Source organism: Panthera pardus, unplaced genomic scaffold (genome assembly GCF_024362965.1).
Source record: "Panthera pardus isolate Hobbes unplaced genomic scaffold, ASM2436296v1 HiC_scaffold_3, whole genome shotgun sequence".
NCBI classification, from domain to species: Eukaryota; Metazoa; Chordata; class Mammalia; order Carnivora; family Felidae; genus Panthera; species Panthera pardus.
Genome location: NW_026526876.1, coordinates 15939224 through 15957966, shown reverse-complemented (window position 1 = coordinate 15957966; position 18743 = coordinate 15939224). Strand labels below are relative to the sequence as shown.

Below are 18743 nucleotides of genomic sequence, written 5' to 3'. Positions count from 1 at the left end.
AAATACAAGATGTAAGAATTTATGAAATGAAGGAATAAAATTGCCATTCTTTGTAGCTGGTAAGTTGCACGGAAAATCCAAAAGAAGCTGCAGACGATGATTAGATGGGTGATCAGCATTGCTTTGGGGGTCTTGGCCGGTGTGGTAAGGAAAGGACAGGAAATACAAGATGTAAGAATTTATGAAATGAAGGAATAAAATTGCCATTCTTTGTAGCTGGTAAGTTGCACGGAAAATCCAAAAGAAGCTGCAGACGATGATTAGAATTAGTAGCTGATGGGTGTAGGGTTGATACACAAAGATCACTGTACCAGCAACAAGCTGACAATGAAATTTAAAAACAAATACTGGAGGGGGTACCTGGCTGGCTCAGTCGGGGAAGCGTGTGACTCTTGACCTCGGGTTCGTGAGTTCGAGCCCCATTTATAAATAGTTTATTTTACTTTATTTATTTTTTAAATGTTTAATTTTGAGAGAGAGAGAGAGCGAGTGCGCGAGCATGAGTGAAGGAAGTACGACAGCGAGAGGGAGACAGAGGATGCGAAGCAGGCTCTGTGCTGACAGCAGAGAGCCCAACGCGGGGCTCGAACTCATGAATCGCGAGATCATGACCTGAGGTGAGGTTGGACACTTGAGTGGCTGAACCACCCAGACGCCCCAATAAATAAGTATTTTAAAAAAGTAAATAAGGGCGCCCGGGTGGCTTCGTCGGGCGAGCGTCTGACTCTTGATTTCCGCTCAGGTCACGATCTCACAGTTTGTGAGATCGAGCCCTGCGTTGGGTTCTATGCTGCCAGTGGTGAGCCTGCTTGGGATTCTCTCTTCCTCTCCCTCTGCCCCTCCCCTGCTCTCTAAATAAAAATGCTGGATGCATTATCCATCGTAAGATAACAAACCACCTAAAAAACTCAGTATCCTGAAAGACGCACACTTCGTTGTTTCTCATGAGTCTGCAGGTTGGCTGGGCGCTTCTGTGGGCCTCAGGATGGCAGGGTGGCTGTCGCCTCACGTGAGGGCCAGGCTTCTTTACAGCATGGTGCTCTCAGCACAGGGGCCGAGAGGGCAGGCGCGGAATCTCCAAGACCTCTGGAGACCTAGACCGAGAAGCCCTCCCACAGCTACTTAACCACCGGTCAGCCCAGAGAAGGAGTGGGTAACAGACTCCCTCCTTTGTTGGGAGGAGAGGAAGTGAATTTGCAGCCACCCGTAACCCACCTGTAACCCATCCAAAATGCCACTTCTGCCTGCCATTTATCTACAGGAGCAAATCTACCAGTAGGCGTGTAGGATGTCTGTGTGGAGAACTACACAGTATTATTCAGACGATATAAAATCTCAGTCTATGGACAGCTGTTGCTTCTTGCCCTCTGAGAAGCAAACACCAGGGCAGCCCGGGATGTACACGACACTTACGATCTAGAAGTTCATGGCTCAGGAACAAACACCCAGCTAGAAGAGATGCATAAGGCAGGGTAAGGGACACGGAGCTTCCGTGGGCTCCCTGGGGGACGTGCCACCCTCCCAGCACCTCCACGGGCTCGCCAGCCGGGAAGCTCTCCCAACCCTGTAGCTCAGGGGTTTTTCCAGAGCCTTCGTAACACAAGCACGGTTGAGTAAATCTTTGGCCCTTGGTGATGAACTCCATCTCAGTTCCTTTCCCCTCCCAGGAGGCGGTGGGGACAGTCCTGAAAGTTCCCACTCTCTGATCCAGGTTGTTTCCCTGTCAAACCAGCCTCTATGCTTAGAGGCTTTCCAGAAGTCTCCTCACTGGCATAAACTCTGGTGTGGTTGAAAGGGGCTTGTTGGGATTAACAAAAGATACTTTAATGGCTCTTATCATTTAGGGAATATTCCAAGGGTGTAGGAGCTCTGTGCCAGAAATGAAGACCAAATACACACTATTGTAAAATCACAGCATCGCAGAGCCCCAAACAGACTCAAGCATGTACGGACACGGATTTTCCAGAGAGGAGCTCTGCAGGGCACTGGATGAAGGCGGTCTTTCCAAAAACCACAGAATGACCGGGGATCCACATGATAAAAAATAAAAACGCGTCCTCCTCCCTCACATCGTAAACACAAATGAATGCAGCCTGAGATGCAGAGCTGAAGGTGAACGGCAAAGCAACAGAGCTTCTAGAAAACACTGTGATGGTGCATTCCATATGTTCATGCCTTCAGGGTAGGGAAATACGTTTTGAAAAGGACACAAAAGGGGCGCCTGGGTGGCTCAGTCGGTTAAGCGGCCGACTTCGGCTCAGGTCAAGATCTCGCGGTCCGTGAGTTCGAGCCCCGCGTCGGGCTCTGGGCTGATGGCTCGGAGCCTGGAGCCTGCTTCCGATTCTGTGTCTCCCACTCTCTCTGACCCTCCCCCGTTCATGCTCTGTCTCTCTCTGTCTCAAAAATAAATAAACGTTAAAAAAAAAATTTTAGAAAAGGACACAAAAGTACTAATCATAACAGACCAGACTGATCAATTCTCCTGTAGCAAAATTAAGGACCATTCTGGGCAGGGTAGAAAGGAGCTAACAGAGACTGAAGTATTTAGAACTGAATGGAAATGTCAGTGCTACATATCAAAACCTGTGGGCTCCAGTGCAATTTCACTCTCGGAGACCCATGGATTCCCTTGCTGCATTCAAAAAAAAATTTTTTTTAATGTTTATTTATTTTTGAGAGAGAGAGACAGAGCATGATCAGGGGAGGGGCAGAGAGAGAGAGAGAGAGAGGGAGACACAGGCTCTGAATCCGAAGCAGGCTCTAGGCTCTGAGCTGTCAGCACAGACCCCGATACAGGGCTTGAACCCACAAACCAGGGGACCATGACCTGAGCCGAAGTCGGGCGCTCAGCCGACTGAGCCACCCAGGCGCCCCTCCCTTGCTGTATTTATATAAACACAAGAAGGATTTAAAACTAAGTGAACCAAACTGTCCACGTTTGAAGCCAGAAAAAGAATGACAAAAGAAATCCAAAGAAAATAAGAGGAAAGAAAATAAAAGCGGAGATTAGGGAAACAGAAAACAAACAAACAAAAAATAGAACAAACCCAAGCACTTGTGTTTTGCAAAGACTAATAAAATAGTCCTTCAGCAAAAAGCATCAAGAAAAAAAAAAGAAACACAAATAAACAACATTGGAATTAAAGAGAGGGCATAACCAAGAGATTAAAAAATATGATCAGGAAGGACTTAATACCCCGCATTTGAAAAACCTCATGAAAAGGACACTTTTCCAGGAAAACATTTATTAGCAAAATTGGCCCAGGAAGAAAGAAAAATCTTAACAGACCAACAACCAAAAAGGAAAATAAAATGTTAAAGACCTACCTCCAATGGCATCTGGAAGTTATATATCTGCAACACACACACACACACACACACACACACACACACACACACAACACAACTATATTTGGGGTGCCTGGGTGGCTCAGTCAGTTAAGCATCTGTCCCACTTTGGCTCAGGTCATGATCTCACGGTTTGTGAGTTCGAGCCCTGCGTCAGGCTCTGTGCTGATGGCTCAGAGCCTGGAGCCTGCTTCGGACTCCGTGTCTCCCTCTCTCTCTGCCCCTCCCCCACTTGTGCTCTGTCTCGCTCTCAAAAAAAAAAAAATTAAAAAAAAAAAGAGACTGCTAGGTGCACCCATCGGGTGAGCAGAAAATCCGAGTTAAATAATATCAGGGCTAAGAGGTTGGGGGGCAACACATACATACCGGGTGCATGGAAGCGTGTCAACGCGAGAGCCCCTTTGGACCAGCTCATTAGCGAGGGTAAAGTATGACAATGTGCACGTGATCACCGCTCGCAACTCGACTCCTTTGTTTTTACCTGAAAAAGAAAAAAACATAGCCAATGGGTGTCCCAGAAGATTTATACAAAGATGTTCATTTTAACATTCAAAAAATAAAAGCAAACAAATGCTTCTGTTTAAATGGCCACAGGTGGGCAGGTTGGAAAGCAGCCGGTGATGTGTTAAAGTGACAGCGTATTAAATAACAGTAAAATCGGACATGTTAGAGCCATGTAATTCAACACGGTTCGATTTCAAAAGGATTGCTGGGTGAAAAAAGCAAGATACAGAGTAATCTGTACAACATGATGCTATTTTTATAAGACACAAACAACGTTCTATAGTTCTAGCTACTACTGGAAGTATTTTATTATTTTTTTAATGTTTATTTATTTTTGAGAGGGAGAGAGAGAGAGAGAGAGCGTGAGCATGAATGGGGGGAGGGGCAGAGAGAGAGAGGGAGACACAGAATCGGAAGCAGGCTCCAGGCCTCTGAGCTGTCAGCACAGAGCCTGACACAAGGGCTTGAACTCACGAACCGTGAACCGCGAGATCATGACCTGAGCCAAAGTCAGACGCCCAACTGACTGAGCCACCCAAGAGCCCCAGATGTTTTAAAACATCTAGAAGGAAAGAGGCCTAGCTGATGACGTCCTCAGTAGGACACTGAGGCATCTCTGAAGGACAAGGGGAGGCCAGGAAACTAGGAGGGAGGGGGGTTAAAAGGAACGTTAATTTTCTCTAGAGCACTTTAAATTTTTAAAAGGAGAAAGTGAATGTAATGTTTGTGTAGGGGCCGGGCAAGGGCAGGCAGTCTGGGTATGCCATTTTAGTGTCATTGGAGTGACTGTGTGTCCACAGAGGGAGGCACACAGGCTGGTCACATGCAGGGGAACACATCCTGTATTTTATCTGGAAATCCTACAAGGGTTAGGGTTCTAGGGGGCCCAGCCAGATCTCAGAGAGGTCTAGCGCCCCAGCAGGGAGAAGTGTGACCTCAAGGCAGACACGGGGACCTCCAGGCTCGTCCTGATCCCCAGAAAGGCCAGGAGCCACGAGGGTCAGCCGGGAAGGCAGCAAGCAGGGGCTGACACAGAGGTCACAAGACCTGACTGTCCCCTGTCTGCCTAGACCAGAGGCTAATGCTGTGCAGAGGGGCAGAAAAGAGAGGCCTGGGGATATTTTCCCCCCAGAGACTGAGCATTACCTAAGGACTGTTTAATGTATCTCTAAGAACTATGTTTTAATTGTTAGGACAAAAAGCTTATTTATTTACATTTATCACTAAGCTGCGGGTAAGTGCTTGGGAACAACGGGTTAAGTACGGACCACAGACTTCATATCCTCTGTGCTCACCTGATCACAGCTGGAGTGACTTTTGTGGCCCTGCTCCCCCTTCTCCTGGCGAACTCCCCAGCACTTTGCGATCTCTGTCCTCCCCGTGGATCGCTGTCCCCTGCTCCACGATGGCCTGTCTTCCCGGAAGTGTGGCCCCGGCTCAAATTCCACAGCTTGAATCATCACCCCGTGCTCAAGGTTTATGGACGCTTGGGGCCTCATCAAGTTCAAAGTCTGCAACCACGGTAAAGAGGCCCACTCAACTTGGCTTGGGAGCGGCTGCAGCCCAGCGCTGGACACTCCCAGCTGCACACAGGGGTGTCAGCAGCTGGGAGAGGAGAGCCTCAGGCTGGCCCACGCTTGGCCCTGCAGGCCCCAGCCCTGCGTCTGGCCTCCTTGAACTTCCTGCTTCTGAAACAGGACGTCAACTACTTCCATTCTGACCTCCGATTAAGTTCTTCCAGCTTATCTCTTAACTCAGGCAACAGGTCCTTCGGGCAAAGCATCCCGTGGTGGGAACAGAAAACTACCCCCCGCAAGCATCAAGAACTGCCCTGAGCCGGCAAGACCCCGCATGACTGACCCCAAGACAGTGATCCACCTGACCTCTGCTGCCCACTTGGACATATCCACCGACCTCTGTCCCACATTTTCCTTATATCAACCTGGAAGTCTTTTCAGCACTTTGGAGACAGTCTTTGAGCCGGTAGTCTGCTGTCTTCCCGGTGCTGGCCTCCCTGAAATAAATTCCTTTCTTGTTCCCCCACTACTTGTTTCTCTGTCTCTGGATTCTGTTCAGCGGTGACTGCCTGAGCCTGGTCTGTTTGGGACCGCGGGGGGCCAGGTGCTCATGGATTCCTCCTGCCGGACTACACTTCTCCCCGCTCAGATCTCCTTCCACCACTTTTACTGTGAACAGTGCCCAAGATGCTGGGAACGTGCCTCCTCTGAGAAACCTTCAGGCCCCGTGAGCTTGGGGGGCCCTACCTACTGCAGAGTGCAGATTCGGGGTGTGGAAAAATATCCATGCCTCAGTGGAACACTATGCGTCGTCTACCACACATCCAAGCAGTCATCTGACCCCAGCCTTGCTCTCTTTCACAAGGTGGAGACTGTCTCTCGGGGAGCTCAGGGATCCCCGCCCCCAACCCCACCCTGCAGAAAAACTAGTTCTGTCTCTGCTTACATGTTCATTTCAATGCGCCTCATCTATAAACGGGTCTCCTTTTCTATTCTCTTTGAACTGGTTTTAACATCTGGCTGCTTGCTTCTCTGATTAACGAGTAGAAATAAAGCCTTTATCACTTCTCCCTACTTAAAAACCCGAATGAGAATTAGGATTTCACGTTTTCCTGAAAATTATCTTAGACGAACCGAGCTCGGCTCTCACTGCTGCAGTTTACTGGCTTTGGGACCTTCGGGACGTTGCTCGTCTGCAAAACGGGGCTGGGGGGAACGGAGCGAGACAATACGAGGTCTCCAAAAGCCGGCCTCAGCGCCGCCACGGACCCGCCCTCGCGCTTCGCCGTGGCCCCGCCCTCCGCCGAGGCTCCGCCCCCAGGCCGTCCTCCGACTACAAAGTCTCCACCGCTCAGGGGCGAGCCCAGAGCCCGAGCTGGAAGTCCTGCGGCCTGGTGGGGCGGAGCAGCCGTACGGCGCAGTAACCCCATTGGGCGGGGGCGGGGGGCGGGCCCTGGCTTGCTATTGGTTAGCGGCCGAAGGCGGGGCCGGATCCAGGCCAGCGATTGGTCGGCGTTCAGAGGCGGGGTCTGATCCAGACCTGCGATTGGCCGGAGGCCGGCCGTGGCGGCGGGCGCGGCGTGGTGATGGAGACCGCGGGGCCTAGGACCCGGGCGGCTGCGCGGCTTGGGGCGCACGCGACGCGGGAGGAGCAGCGGAAGCGGCGGCCTGTGCGCCGGTGGCAGCGGAGGAGGTGGGCGGGGGTCCGGCGGGGCCGCCATTGGCGGTGCTGTGGGCGGGAAGCTTGTGTGTCCTCGCCCTCGCCCACCGCCGTCGGCCGCGGGTCCTCGCGGAGGAGGCCGGCTGGTGTCATTCGTACCCTTGCTGGACAGGAAGGGGGTGGTGCCTGGAGCGGGGATATCTGCACCGAGTCTTTAGGGAGCAGGTGGCGAATGGGAAGAAGGGTGTTCCAGACGAGGGAACCGAGTGGGCAAAGGCTGAGGCACGGAAGGGATGGACGTGCCCTTCGGCGCCCATGCTTGGTTCTTTGTTGGGACCTTTGCTCACCTGGGGGGACGTTAGGAGCACCCCTCTATGGCCTTCTTGGAAACAGCATCCCTAGCTTCGTGTTAAACCCAAAAGGAGACCAGGGGTGTTTCAGACGGAACAGGGATGGAGTGCAAGCGGCTGCCCGCTGGTGGGGACGCTTTTGCTCTTGCATAGGAATGTTGAGATGGCTCACGCTCTGGTGCAGACCAACAGGTGTTCTGACAGTTCCTGGAGTGGGGGTGTTGGGGGAGACAAGCTGAAGGACCGAGCAATCATCAAGGGAGAGAGAGGAAGAGCACAGCGATGGGACGAAATTCGCAAGGGAGCACTTCCCAAGCACTTAGCACATCCACTTTAATGAGACTTGAATGTCTCATCCCATCCACTCTCCTGGCAGGTCTCAGGGTCTCCTGAGAAAGTCACAAAGAAGAGGCCATGGATGTTGGTAGGTTTAGACAACTTCCGCTTTGAAGCCCACGGCCAATAAATGGTAGCTGGCCGTGTCTTCTTGTACTCTGATGACAATAATTGTTTTTAAAAGAAAGCTAATTTGGGGGCGCCTGGGTGGCTCAGTCGGTTAAACGTCCGACTCCGGCTCAGGTTGTGATCTCACGGTTCGTGGGTTCGAGCCCCGCGTTGGGCTCTGTGCCGACAGCTCGGAGCCTGGAGCCTGCTGCGGATTCTGTGTCTCCCTCTCTCTACCCCTTGTCCGCTCACACTCTGTCTCTCAAAAATAAACATTAAAAAAAAAAAAAGAAAGCTAATTTGGTTTTATCCAGGCTTTTCCAACTTCATGTAGTGAAAGTGCCCTTTTTTTTTTTTTTTTTTTTCTGTTAGAATCCTCCACGGCAGCTAGGGAGTTAGTGTGGCATCCACAGAACATACCCACGGAAACGTGGACTGGGGAGGAAGTGTGGCCCTGCTCTCTGGGGCCCTGAAACTCTGGTTCTGTGAGGTTTCCTGGCCCTTGGCCAAGAACCCGTGGACTCTGCGAAGCACGACTTTGGTCCTGCAGGGTGATGTCCGGGTGGCTGGTACAGAGGATGGGCTGTTCTTCCGACAGCAGGAACATCGGCGCCTACTGGCCTCTTTCTACGTATTTCCGTAGCTCGTATTCAAAACCTAAGTCAGAGAATAGCACCGCCTCCCTTCCACATGTCTGGATGGAGCCTAGTCCGTGTGCTTCTCGGTGTTGTTTTTCTTTACCCTTTTACTTAAAAAAATTTTTTAACTTCCTCCTTGCTTAGAATCGGGGAGGAACAAGAAGAAGCGGTCTTTCGTGAAGTGGTCAGTTTTACCCGGGATCCTCTGCCAGGTGAGAAGGACCGAGGCTCTGAACGCCGTCTCCGAGTTCACCCCTGGGGCTTCGGGGCAGGCCCGCCCCTTCCTGGTCTTCGTTCTCGCTCGGTTATTGTCAGAGCGTCTCTGCTAATCCATCGATTCCTCACTGTTCCCTCGTCTGACCAGCTAGATATTATGACAAGGACACCACCAAACCCATCAGCTTTTACTTACCGTCGCTGGAGGAACTCTTGGCGTGGACGCCCGATGCGGAGGACAGCTTTAACGTGGCCCTGGAACCCCTCAAGTGTCGGCAGCCCCCTCTGAGCAGCCAGAGGCCCCGGACATTGTTGTGCCATGACATGATGGGCGGATACCTGGATGACAAGTAAGGCTTTGTGAGGACATCGCCTGACGTTAACTTTGTTGCGTGTTTTCCTTCTGTGGGACCGGATGGAGGGGAAGGAGGGAGGGACGGTGTGGCAGAGACAGCCAGGAGCCGGGCCTCTGGCCCAGACCGCCGGCCCGGAGCCCATCCCTTTGGCTCTGACTCCGTGCTCGGCCCACCGCTCTGGGTGTCATACTCCGCCCCTCCCCCAGCCAGGGACGCTTCCTCCAGAGTCGCCGGCGGTGCGCTCAGGGGTCTTAAACGTCTATAAAATACTCTTGGACGTCAGATGGGCAGGCTTGAGTCAGAGTCGGCCACCAAGGGACGGGCCGAGGCAGGTGGTGACGTCTCGGGTGCGGCTCATGTGGTTAGAGACCATCCTGGAGGAACCGTCAAGGGACCGGTGCGGGGGACACCAGGCGCCTGGAGCTTTTGTGTGAGGCCTTCCGCTTCTCCTTTCTTCTGTCCTGTCTGGGTTTGTGGAGGCTCAAAACCGCCGTGGGGTCCGGGGGTGACTGCCTGCACGGCCTGGTGAACACGTTTCCCTTAAGACCTCCCGAGAGAAGGACTGAGGTGTCGTTCTGTTTCTCACTCGACCCAGCGTCTACACTGTGCGCCATGAGCTCTCGGCATCACTGGCCGCGACTGAAGAGGATCTTCCCTTGGGGCCTTGCTAGTCTCTTTTCGCTCTGGGGTCCCCGTGGCCCGGGTCCCGACTGCTGTGTTTCTCACGCAGGTTCATTCAGGGCTCGGCGGCGCAAAACCCCTATTGCTTCTACCACTGGCAGTGTATTGACATCTTCGTGTACTTCAGCCATCACCTGGTGACCATCCCCCCCGTGGGCTGGACCAACGCTGCCCACAGGCACGGGGTCTGTGTGCTGGGTAAGATCCCAGGGCTTGCCTCGCGCTCAGCCAGGCTCGGTCGCACACCTGCCAGGTGTCGCAGGGCCGAAAAGGCTCGGCCTTCGCTTCTGAGCGAGTCGAGCTCGGCGCCTGGGGCCGCCTCGATAGATCAGGACCGGCCAGGGCGGACTTCTGGAAGGGGCCGGCCACGGGGCCACTCTTGCAATTGCTAGAGAGACAACAGAGCCATATGCGGCGGGCAGACCGGTGGGCATGGCTGTGTTCCTGGAAAACGGCGTTTACAGGGGCGCCCGGGGGGCTCGGTCGGTTGAGCGTTCGCCTCTTGACTTTGGCTCAGGTCGTGATCTCACGGTTTACGAGTTCGAGCCCCGTGTCGGGCTCTGCGCTGACGGCGTGGGGCCTGCTTGGGATTTTCTCTCTCCCTCTCCGCCCCCATCCCTCCCTCCCCTCCCTCTCAACATGAGTAAATAAACTTAACGAAACAATACAAAACAAAACGACAACCTGCGTTTATAAAAATAGGTGGTCTGCAGGCCACAGGTGGCCGGCCGGTCCCTGGATGGAGTGAGGCTTCTCAAGCTTTCTTCACCGGCCCCTGAAACATGTATTGGCTTGTTTAGCACTGACTGCTGGGCCCTGCCCCCAGGGCGTTTGGTTCCCTAGTTGTCCGGGGACAGACGAGAAGTTGAATGTCTGGCTTGCAGGCCACGCTGATGTACTGTGGCAGGAACCGTGCTTTGCTAACTGCTGGGTTTGCCTGACCTCGTCTCTCTCTGTCCTGGCAGGGACTTTCATCGCCGAGTGGAAAGAAGGTGGGCAGCTCTGTGAAGCCTTTCTGGCCGGGGACGAGCGCTCCTACCAGGCGGTGGCCGATCAGCTCGTCCTGATCGCCCAGTTTTTCCGTTTTGATGGCTGGCTCATCAACATCGAGAGCTCTCTGAGTGTGAGCACGACATCTCCGGTGCCTGCCCAGCCCTGTCGCAGGCACTATCCCCCTGCCGCTTCCCGAGCTAGGCCTGGCGGGGCCCGCACCGCGGCCGGCTCCCCGTCACGGCGGCGGGAGCCGGCCCCACGCATCTCCGTTCCTTCGAAGCGACGCAGAACCTTCTCTGGCGCTGTGTCCAGAAACCTGGGTTGGCCGAGCTCCGTGTTCTCCTTCAAGGAGACCCCTCTCCTCCTCCGTTTGCTTTTCTTGGGCCACACGCGTGGCTTCCCTTCCCGCCAGCCTCCCCTCTCGTGGCCTTTTATCTTTTCTTGGTGGCCGTGCCCGTTATCCTTCCTGCCTCAGGAAGGGAGGAGAGTTAGAGGACAGGTGGCTGGACCCGCCCTTCGGTGGCTGTGGGGTGGAGGGGCTCCTGAGACCGTGGCTTCTTTGGTGTGTGTCCATCCGTTTGCTTCTGGGATGAAGTGTCCTCCTCTATGTCCTGTGTGGGCACTTCTGCCCGACGTCCCTGGGCCTCACCGAGGGCCTTCTCTTCACCCCTCTCCAGCTGGCCGCGGTGGGGAACGTGCCCCCTTTCCTCCGGTACCTGAGCACACAGCTCTGTCGGCAGGTCCCGGGGGGCCTGGTGCTCTGGTACGACAGCGTGGTGAGCAGCGGGCAGGTCAAGTGGCAGAACGAGCTCAATGAGCAGAACCGGTGAGCCGGGCGGCCCCCTGGGTGGAGGGGGCGCTGGCAGTGCCGCGTGTCTCCCGGAGGCCTGGCGCACTCGGCCGCCCCGGGTGGGAGCGGGAGGGGAGAGAGCGACGGGGGGCCCAGCTGGCACTGTGCCGGGGGTCCCCGCTGTCCGGGGCAGCCTCCGTCCTGGGCCTGGAGGCAGCCCCGGCTGTGGGTTATGAGTGGAGGCGAGGGAGGGGGAGGTCCAGCGTGGGCGGCCCCCGTGCCTCCGGGTCCGGGCCTCACGGCCAGTCCCCGCCACCTCCCAGGATCTTCTTCGACTCCTGCGACGGCTTCTTCACTAACTACAACTGGCAGGAGGAGCATCTGGACAGAATGGTAGCGCAGGCCGGTGAGCGCCGGGCCGACGTGTACGTGGGAGTGGACGTGTTCGCCCGGGGCAACGTCGTCGGGGGCCAGTTCGACACCCACAAGGTGGGGGTGGCCCTCGGGGCCGGGGGTGGGGTGGGAGCGGTGGCCGGCGTGCCTTCCGTGGGCCTGGTTTTCTTGCGGACCTTCCGTTCCCACCTGCACTCGAGGGAAACAGAGGCGACCTTCTTCCCAGAGTGGGGAAACTGAGGACCGGGGAACACCGGTGACCTGCCCCGGGGCCAAGCCGAGCCCCGAAATCCTAACTTCCAGCCCCTTGTTGTGCTCGGGTGGTACTTGTGTTAGGTGTTGATGGGCAGAAGCACCGTTTGGACCTCCGGCCCGAGTCTCTGACTCGCTTTTACGTCTGTCGGGACCGTGTGCTCCAGAGGGGCACTGAGTCAGCAGTTTGAGCCACTGGGTGGGCCGGGGGGGGACCCTGGCAGGGAGCTGGGGGTCTTTCTCCGGCAGCTCAGGGCTAAGGACCCAGGCAAAAGAGCGGTTTGGGGAATTGCTGGCTTAATAGCTAGAGAGGTTTTTCTGGCAAGGCAGCAGTGAGGAGAGAGAGGAGGGGTTGCTGGGGCTGAGCTCCTGGTGTGGGATAAGTAGGGAGTCAGCTTGTCTCCCGGGCTGTCAGTCCCGCCCCGTCCCCAGTGCCACGGGGATGTTCTTGCTCATTAATTAAGCTCTAAGTGAATAAATTAATCCAATAACTGAAGATCCTCTCCACCCGCTGCGAGTCTGATAACGTGATGACAGGTACGGCGCGGGAGAGGCAGCATGTGAGAGCCGCCCCCCTGCAGCCCCCTGCCGGCCCAGAGCCTTCCTTCCCGGCACTGCTGCAGCGGCCTCTGCTGGTGGGCTGAGGAGCGACGGGGACTGAGTTCGAAGGCCCCCTCGGAGCTGGGGGAGGGAGGCGTTGCGCTCGCGGGGAAGGGGCGTCCCCTGACTGCTGTCTCCCTAGTCTCTGGAGCTGATCCGGAAGCACGGATTCTCGGCCGCTCTCTTTGCCCCTGGCTGGGTGTACGAGTGTTTGGAGAAGAGGGATTTCTTCCAGAACCAGGACAAGTGAGTCCTGTCCCGCGGCCCAGGGGCGTAGCGATGGCCGGATGCGGGCTCCGGCGATTTCGAGCGTGTCTCCGGGTAGCCCAGGCCTTGCTCTCCACTGACCTTCCCGGGGCACACCGGGCAGGGGCAGGGGCTCAGCTCGAGAGAAGTCAGCTACCTGGGGTGCTTGCGGGCGGGAGGGTCCTGGCGACCAGTTAAGCGGCAAGGGTGGAACTTGGGGGCCCCGAGGGGCCGCTTCCGCAGACAGCCGTGGCCACTCTGGGAGGGATGCGGGGGGGGCCTCGGGTCGCAGAGAGTGAGTCCAGGCTGGCTCTGCAGGTTCTGGGGCTTGCTGGGACGCTACCTGCCCCCACACAGCATCTGCTCTCTGCCCTTTGTCACTTCTTTCTGCCTGGGCATGGGGACTCGAAGAGTGTGCTACGGCCAGGTGCGTGGGGCTCCCGGTTGGGCCGCGTCACCTTTGGTGTGCCCTGGGACAGGTGGGGGGCTCGGGGGCGTGCGAGGGATGGCCGTGCTGCGCTTCCCCGTCACCCCGTGTACACGGTGCCCCCTGGGCCCCCAGCCCCCCCCTCCCTCTGATGTGGCCTCGGTCCTGCAGGAGGAGGCGGTGGGGCCCTGGTACCACCCGAGCGCCCAGGAAATCCAGCCCCTGTTTGCAGAGCAGAGGCCGGAAGGGGACGGGCAGGGCTGGGTGAAGACGCACTGCTGCCTGGCAGACGCCTGGAACGGGGGCAGCTCCCTGCTCCTCCGCGGGGTGATCCCGCCCGAGGTCGGGCACGTGGCTGTGAGGTAGGCGGGTGGGGACGAGACCTGTGGGGTCATCCGCTTCCCCCCACCCCTGTCGATCGCGAACCCCCACCCCTGTCGGGCGGCTGGGCGGCAGCAGCCGGGATGAGGACGGACAGAACCGGGGTGGTTTTTACGTACGGTTCTCCGGTTCTCCGTCTCAAGCGTCTTTGAGCGTGTGGGGCGGCGGCGCGAACTGGCTGCACAAACCACCCGGCACCTCCTCGCCTCGCAAGACCGAACCTGGCCCCGCAGAGCAGCTCCCGTCCCCCTGCCCCCCACCCGGCCACCGCCCTGCTCGCCGTCGCCGAGTCCGACCGCTTCTCGTTTACTGTGGGGTCGCAGAACCGAGATCTTTGGGTCACGGAAGGATGCGGCCTGGGGGGAAGGGGATGGGGGGAGGGCCATCCCCAGCCTCGGGCGGGACCAGAGCGCACGCCCTGTGCTGCCCCGGCTCCCGGGTCCTGCCGGGAGAGGCTGGCGGGGCGTGAGCCGGAGACAGCTGCGGCGTCTCCGCGGTTACGCTGTGGCCCCTCATCGCTGGCCTCCTCCCACAGGCTGTTCTCCCTGCATGTCCCGGTGCCCCCCAAAATTTTCCTGTCCATGGTGTATAAGCTTGAAGGGCCTTCGGATGTTGGGGTGGCGTTGGAGCTCACCACCGGGGACGCGGGCAGCTGTCACGTCGGTGGCATCTCGACGTTGAGTGGTGAGGGCGTAGGGTTGGCCCCTGCCTCTTGAAGGCCTCCTGTTTCAGGGGATGCCTCAGGGAAGGGGGGTCTAGAAAGTGCACCGGGGTGGGCGGAGGCAGGCAGGTCCCGCCTCTGCTGTGGTCCAGGCCTGACAGGGAGACTCCCCAGCCAGCCAGAGCCTGCGGCCCATGGCCCCCACTGGGCAGCACAGTGTGCCGTGCGGGACTGGGTCTCTGTTCCCACGGAGACGTGGGAATCAGGCCTCCTGCCAGCCATGGCACTGAGAAGGAGGACGTCTGTGGGGCCTGGGGGTATGGGGGCTCTCCACCCTGTTCTCCCCCCGAGGGCCTCAGCCTGTTTTGGCAGGCCCTGGGCGCCTGGGGCCACCAGGGAGCCTTCTGGCCTCCAGAAGAGACGCCTCCCCGTGTGGTTTCCTTTGGACTTTCCTCATTCTCAAGTCCTGGGTCTCCTCCCGCAGCAGAAACGAGCTCCAGGCACAGCCCCCGCCCCCTCCGGGTGCCCCCCACCAAGCTGGCCAGATGGGTGGGCCACTGCGGCCAGCAGCTCAGCGGGGGCTGGGTCCAGCGGTGAGTGCCTTCTCTTCCTGTTGAGACTCCGGCAGGGGATGGCCACGTGGTGGGGGGCACCCGAGGAGCCCCAGAACCGGAGGGGTTCAGGCGGCCCCGTGACACAAACCCAGGAACGCTGCTGGGAACCGTCACGGTCATGCCTCACGGCTGGGGTCTCCCGCTGACCACAGGGACCCCTTTGGGACGGGTCTCCCTTCCCGATGTGGCTCGGGGCCTCGGAGCGGCCGGCCTGGAGGGCGCTGAGCTGAGGTGGGCTCCTTGTGACCGGCCTCCGATTGCCTCCCCCAGCTGCTACGAGGTGAACCTTCAGGGCTGCGTCCTGCAGGACCTCTGGGTCAGCTTCTCGCGGCCTCCCGGCAGCCGGGAGCAGGAGGCCTTTGTCTGCCGCCTGGGAGAGCTCCAGGTGAGGCGGGCGCCCTTGCAGAGGAGGGGGGTGCCGCCCGCAGCCGAGCCCCGCCTGCGCCCGCGGCTCGCGGGCCGGAGGGGTGAGGGTGCCAGCCAGTGGGAACACGCGGGGCCGGGCGCCCTCGGCCCCCGCGGGCTGAGCCTTCTCCCTCCCGCCAGGTGGTGGATGCCAACAGCCTGCTCAGACCTCTGCCCCGGGTGCAGGCCGTCAGTGTCTCCCGGGTGCGCTGGCAGCGGGCCGCCCCCGAGGAGGAGGAGGAGCAGCGCCCGGCCCGGCTCCGGCTCAGCTGTGCCCTGCACTGGTCCTACCCCCTGTCTCACGTCCGATGCTTCCGCATCCACTGCTGCAGAGCGACCGGCTCTCCTGCGGAGGGGCCCCCGGGGCCGGAGAAGCCCGCGCTCCTGGGCCTGGCGTTTGTCAACCAGTATCGCGTAGTGGACCTGGCGGTGGCAGCCGCGGGGCCAGGCACGGACGGCCGCGTGGAGTTCCTGGTGGAGCCCGTCCCCAGGGAGGGATTTCTGGTGCCAAAGGCCGAGTGGGGCCGGGCGGCCCTGCTCTACTCCGGGCCCCACACGTGATCGAGCATTAAAGCACAGACCCTCCCGGCCTCGAGGCTACGGCTGCTTCTGCGCCGGGGCCCCGCGAAGCGTGCAGACGACCACAGGCCCCTGGGAGGCTGCGGGCTGGGGCTCTCTTGTGGGGGACGTTGCTAATCGGAAACCCGAGAGGTCCGTTTGCTGGGTGGGCGATTTCCTGGGGTGAAGGAGCTCTGTTCTGTCTCCTCTGTGGAATACGGTTCTGCAAGTGACAGAACTGGGGAAAGTGAGTCCCGTCCGTCCGCGAAGGCCGCTTCCCAATGGGCCGAGAGACGCTTACGCTCACCAGGCTTGAAGGAGGCAGGTGGTGGCCTCTGAGCAGCCCAGGGGCGATTCCCAGGGTGAGGGCTGAGGGCGGAGTGGGGGGAGGGTGCTGAGGACTGAGCCCCTGGCTGGGCTGGCACCAGGTCGTACCTGCCCCCGGGCCAGGTGGGCTGCCCCAGTCCAGACCATCCTGTGTTGTGGCTTTCCCAGTTCGCTGTCCCCGTGAGCTGGGGCCACCTGTGGGGCATCTCACGGGCCCCGGGTCCTGCTGTGTCTCTCCCGGGTTGTTGGTCCTGGCGAAGCTTGCACGGAGGTCGTCCTCTGGGCCCCTGGGGCAGCCTGGGAGGCCCAGGAAGGCCCTCGGCCTGCAGCCTGGCCCCAGCCTGGCCGCGGGCGCTCTGGCTGCCCTGTTCCATCACATCCGCCTGCCTCAGCCTCTCCCAGGGTGGGCCGTGCTAGGCCCCTTGAGAAGTGTTAGCAAAGTCCCTTCGAGGACCCTCTTCACTGGGCCCCCTTCCTGTCTTGCCTCCTCTGTCTTCTAGCACCTTCCTTCCCTCTGCCAGTGGCTCTGCATGGGGAGGAGGGGAGGGGGTGAGGGAGCCAGAGATGGCTCCTGCAGTCACACAGCTCCCCTGTCGATCGCTGGGCCACTGTGCTGACTTCCTAGGGGTGGGCTCTCCACCCCGCGGCCTTGCCCGGCTCCTCTCTTGGGCCAGAGCAGTGTCGTCACTCTCGGGGTCTCACCCTGGGCCTGCCCAGGGCCAACGTTGGGGGTCACTTGCCCATTTCTCTGTCCTCCACTCGTGCTATGAGAGGTGGAGCGGTCCCAAGGGCCAGACAGTCCCAGCCAGGGGGTCACACCTGAGGGGTGGCCTCGGGTCCAAGGCCAAGGGTCCACGGACTTGGTCTTACGCTGTAGGGAGGAGAGAGGCCACCAGGCGGCAGTACAGCCACACCGCCTCAGCCCGGGGTTCAGAGGGGTGTCGGGGTGGCCTCGGTAAACTCGGCCAGCAGGACAGCAAAGGGCGTCTCCTTCGGGGCTGACGTTTGCCCAGGCACCCACGTGCCCCCTTCCCGGTGAGACAGAGGAACAAAATTTTACTCTCTGAGTCCCGTGCTTGGCCCACCCAGCTCAGCCCCCGGTGGGGAATGGGTTTGCCCGGCCGAGGGGGAGGTGCTTCATGTGGAACAGGATGGTGCCTCCACCGACCAGCTGGGAAGCGCAGGCCACCCACGACCCCTGGTTGTCCCTGCGGAGCTGGACGGCTCAGCAGACTGGTGGGAAGGGCCTGAGCCACTCGGAGCTGCTCACACAAGCGTGTTCTCGGTTTGGGACTATCCCTGGAGCGCTTTGAGCCTCTCCTGCTTCGTGCCCTGGGGAACTGGGGTGGAGGCTCCTGGCCTGCTCCCTGCGTCCCCAGCGGGGGAGCCCCGGGTGCCCCGAAGCCGACCGCCTGCTGTGACGTCCGGCTCTTCATTCACGAGGCCTGTTTGCTTCTTTAATTGCTGGTTCCCCCAAATGTTTTATGCAGAGAAGGAGGGAAGATTTATAGCGGCCATGACCTTCTCACAGTCTGGGGGGCAGGCGATTAGAAGCGAGAGACCACGCAACCCCAGCTCCCCGGGAGCTCTGCGCCCTGCCTGCAGAGAGTAGAGGCTCTGGGCAGGAACCTTAGTATGTTAGCATTTCAGCCTGTGCCCCTGCGGTGGGTGTAATCGCTCTCAAATTGTTCTGCGTGAAAACAGGAGGAATTCAAGTTGGTGACCTGAGTGGTGGGTGGGGCAACCTTGCTTTTGGCCTCTGGCCCAGCCCCCCACGCCCAAGGCTTCTCAGCTCTTGATTTGACCTGTGCTTTCCTTCCGGTCCTGCTCCCTCTTCGGGGGTGGGGAGGATGGCGGGGCTCTGCGCCCCAGCCTTCCAGGGGCGCCCCCTTCCCCTTCCCCGCCCCCGGGGCTCGCCTTGAAGCGCGGGACCGGGGCTCTGCCCATCACCCATCACACCGGCAGAGCCCGGGCGCGCTTGGGATCTGAGGGCCCTCCTCCCCACGGCGCCCCAGCCCCGTACCCTCTCCCGCTCGCACTTGGCTGGCTACAGCTGCTGCTCGGCACCACGTTGGGCCCGGCCAGGCGCCGGTGTGGGGTAGCCTCTGCTCACTGGGAAGGGGCCCCGGTGTTGGTCTCCCCCGGAATGTGCTCGAAACGTTACAAGCATTACCGCAGCGGGGACAAGGCGAGGCTCCAGGGGTACGCGTGAGCCCTGCCTCCGGCTTGTTCTGGGTCGGGTCGGGAAAGGAGTGCGGAGGGCTGGGGCTCTGCAATCTGGCCCAGAAAGGTGTTCGGACTCCCCTCCCGGGCTGCGGGGCTCCTCCCGGCCCTCCACCCTCTGCGCCCCGCCCGGGAGCTGCCAAATCAAAAAGCGTCGTC

The 18743-nt window shown here is 59.0% G+C and overlaps 1 protein-coding gene and 1 long non-coding RNA gene across 6 annotated transcripts; one reads left to right on the top strand and one right to left on the bottom strand.

Moving 5' to 3' along the window:
* Nucleotides 1–850: 850 nt before the first annotated feature.
* Nucleotides 851–6699, bottom strand: LOC109276828 (uncharacterized). Its single transcript, XR_002084853.2, has 4 exons — nt 6316–6699; nt 5148–5363; nt 3715–3829; nt 851–1449 (listed from the first exon to the last, which is right to left on the bottom strand). It is a non-coding gene; the product is annotated as an uncharacterized LOC109276828 (long non-coding RNA).
* Nucleotides 6700–6743: 44 nt separating this feature from the next.
* Nucleotides 6744–16066, top strand: ENGASE (endo-beta-N-acetylglucosaminidase). 5 transcript variants are annotated; one of them, XM_019466014.2, is made up of 14 exons: nt 6744–7062; nt 8606–8673; nt 8826–9027; nt 9842–9912; nt 10680–10837; nt 11385–11533; nt 11821–11986; nt 12885–12988; nt 13307–13415; nt 13587–13777; nt 14332–14480; nt 14942–15050; nt 15342–15456; nt 15618–16066. In XM_019466014.2, the coding sequence occupies exons 1-14, from the start codon at nt 6956–6958 to the stop codon at nt 16035–16037; spliced, it is 2118 nt and encodes a 705-aa protein (XP_019321559.1). In that variant the 5' UTR covers nt 6744–6955; the 3' UTR covers nt 16038–16066. The 5 variants fall into 5 exon arrangements, with proteins under 5 accessions (XP_019321559.1, XP_019321558.1, XP_019321557.1 ...); XM_019466013.2 differs by having other exon boundaries at nt 9764–9912; nt 14945–15050; XM_019466012.2 differs by having other exon boundaries at nt 9764–9912.
* Nucleotides 16067–18743: the final 2677 nt, after the last annotated feature.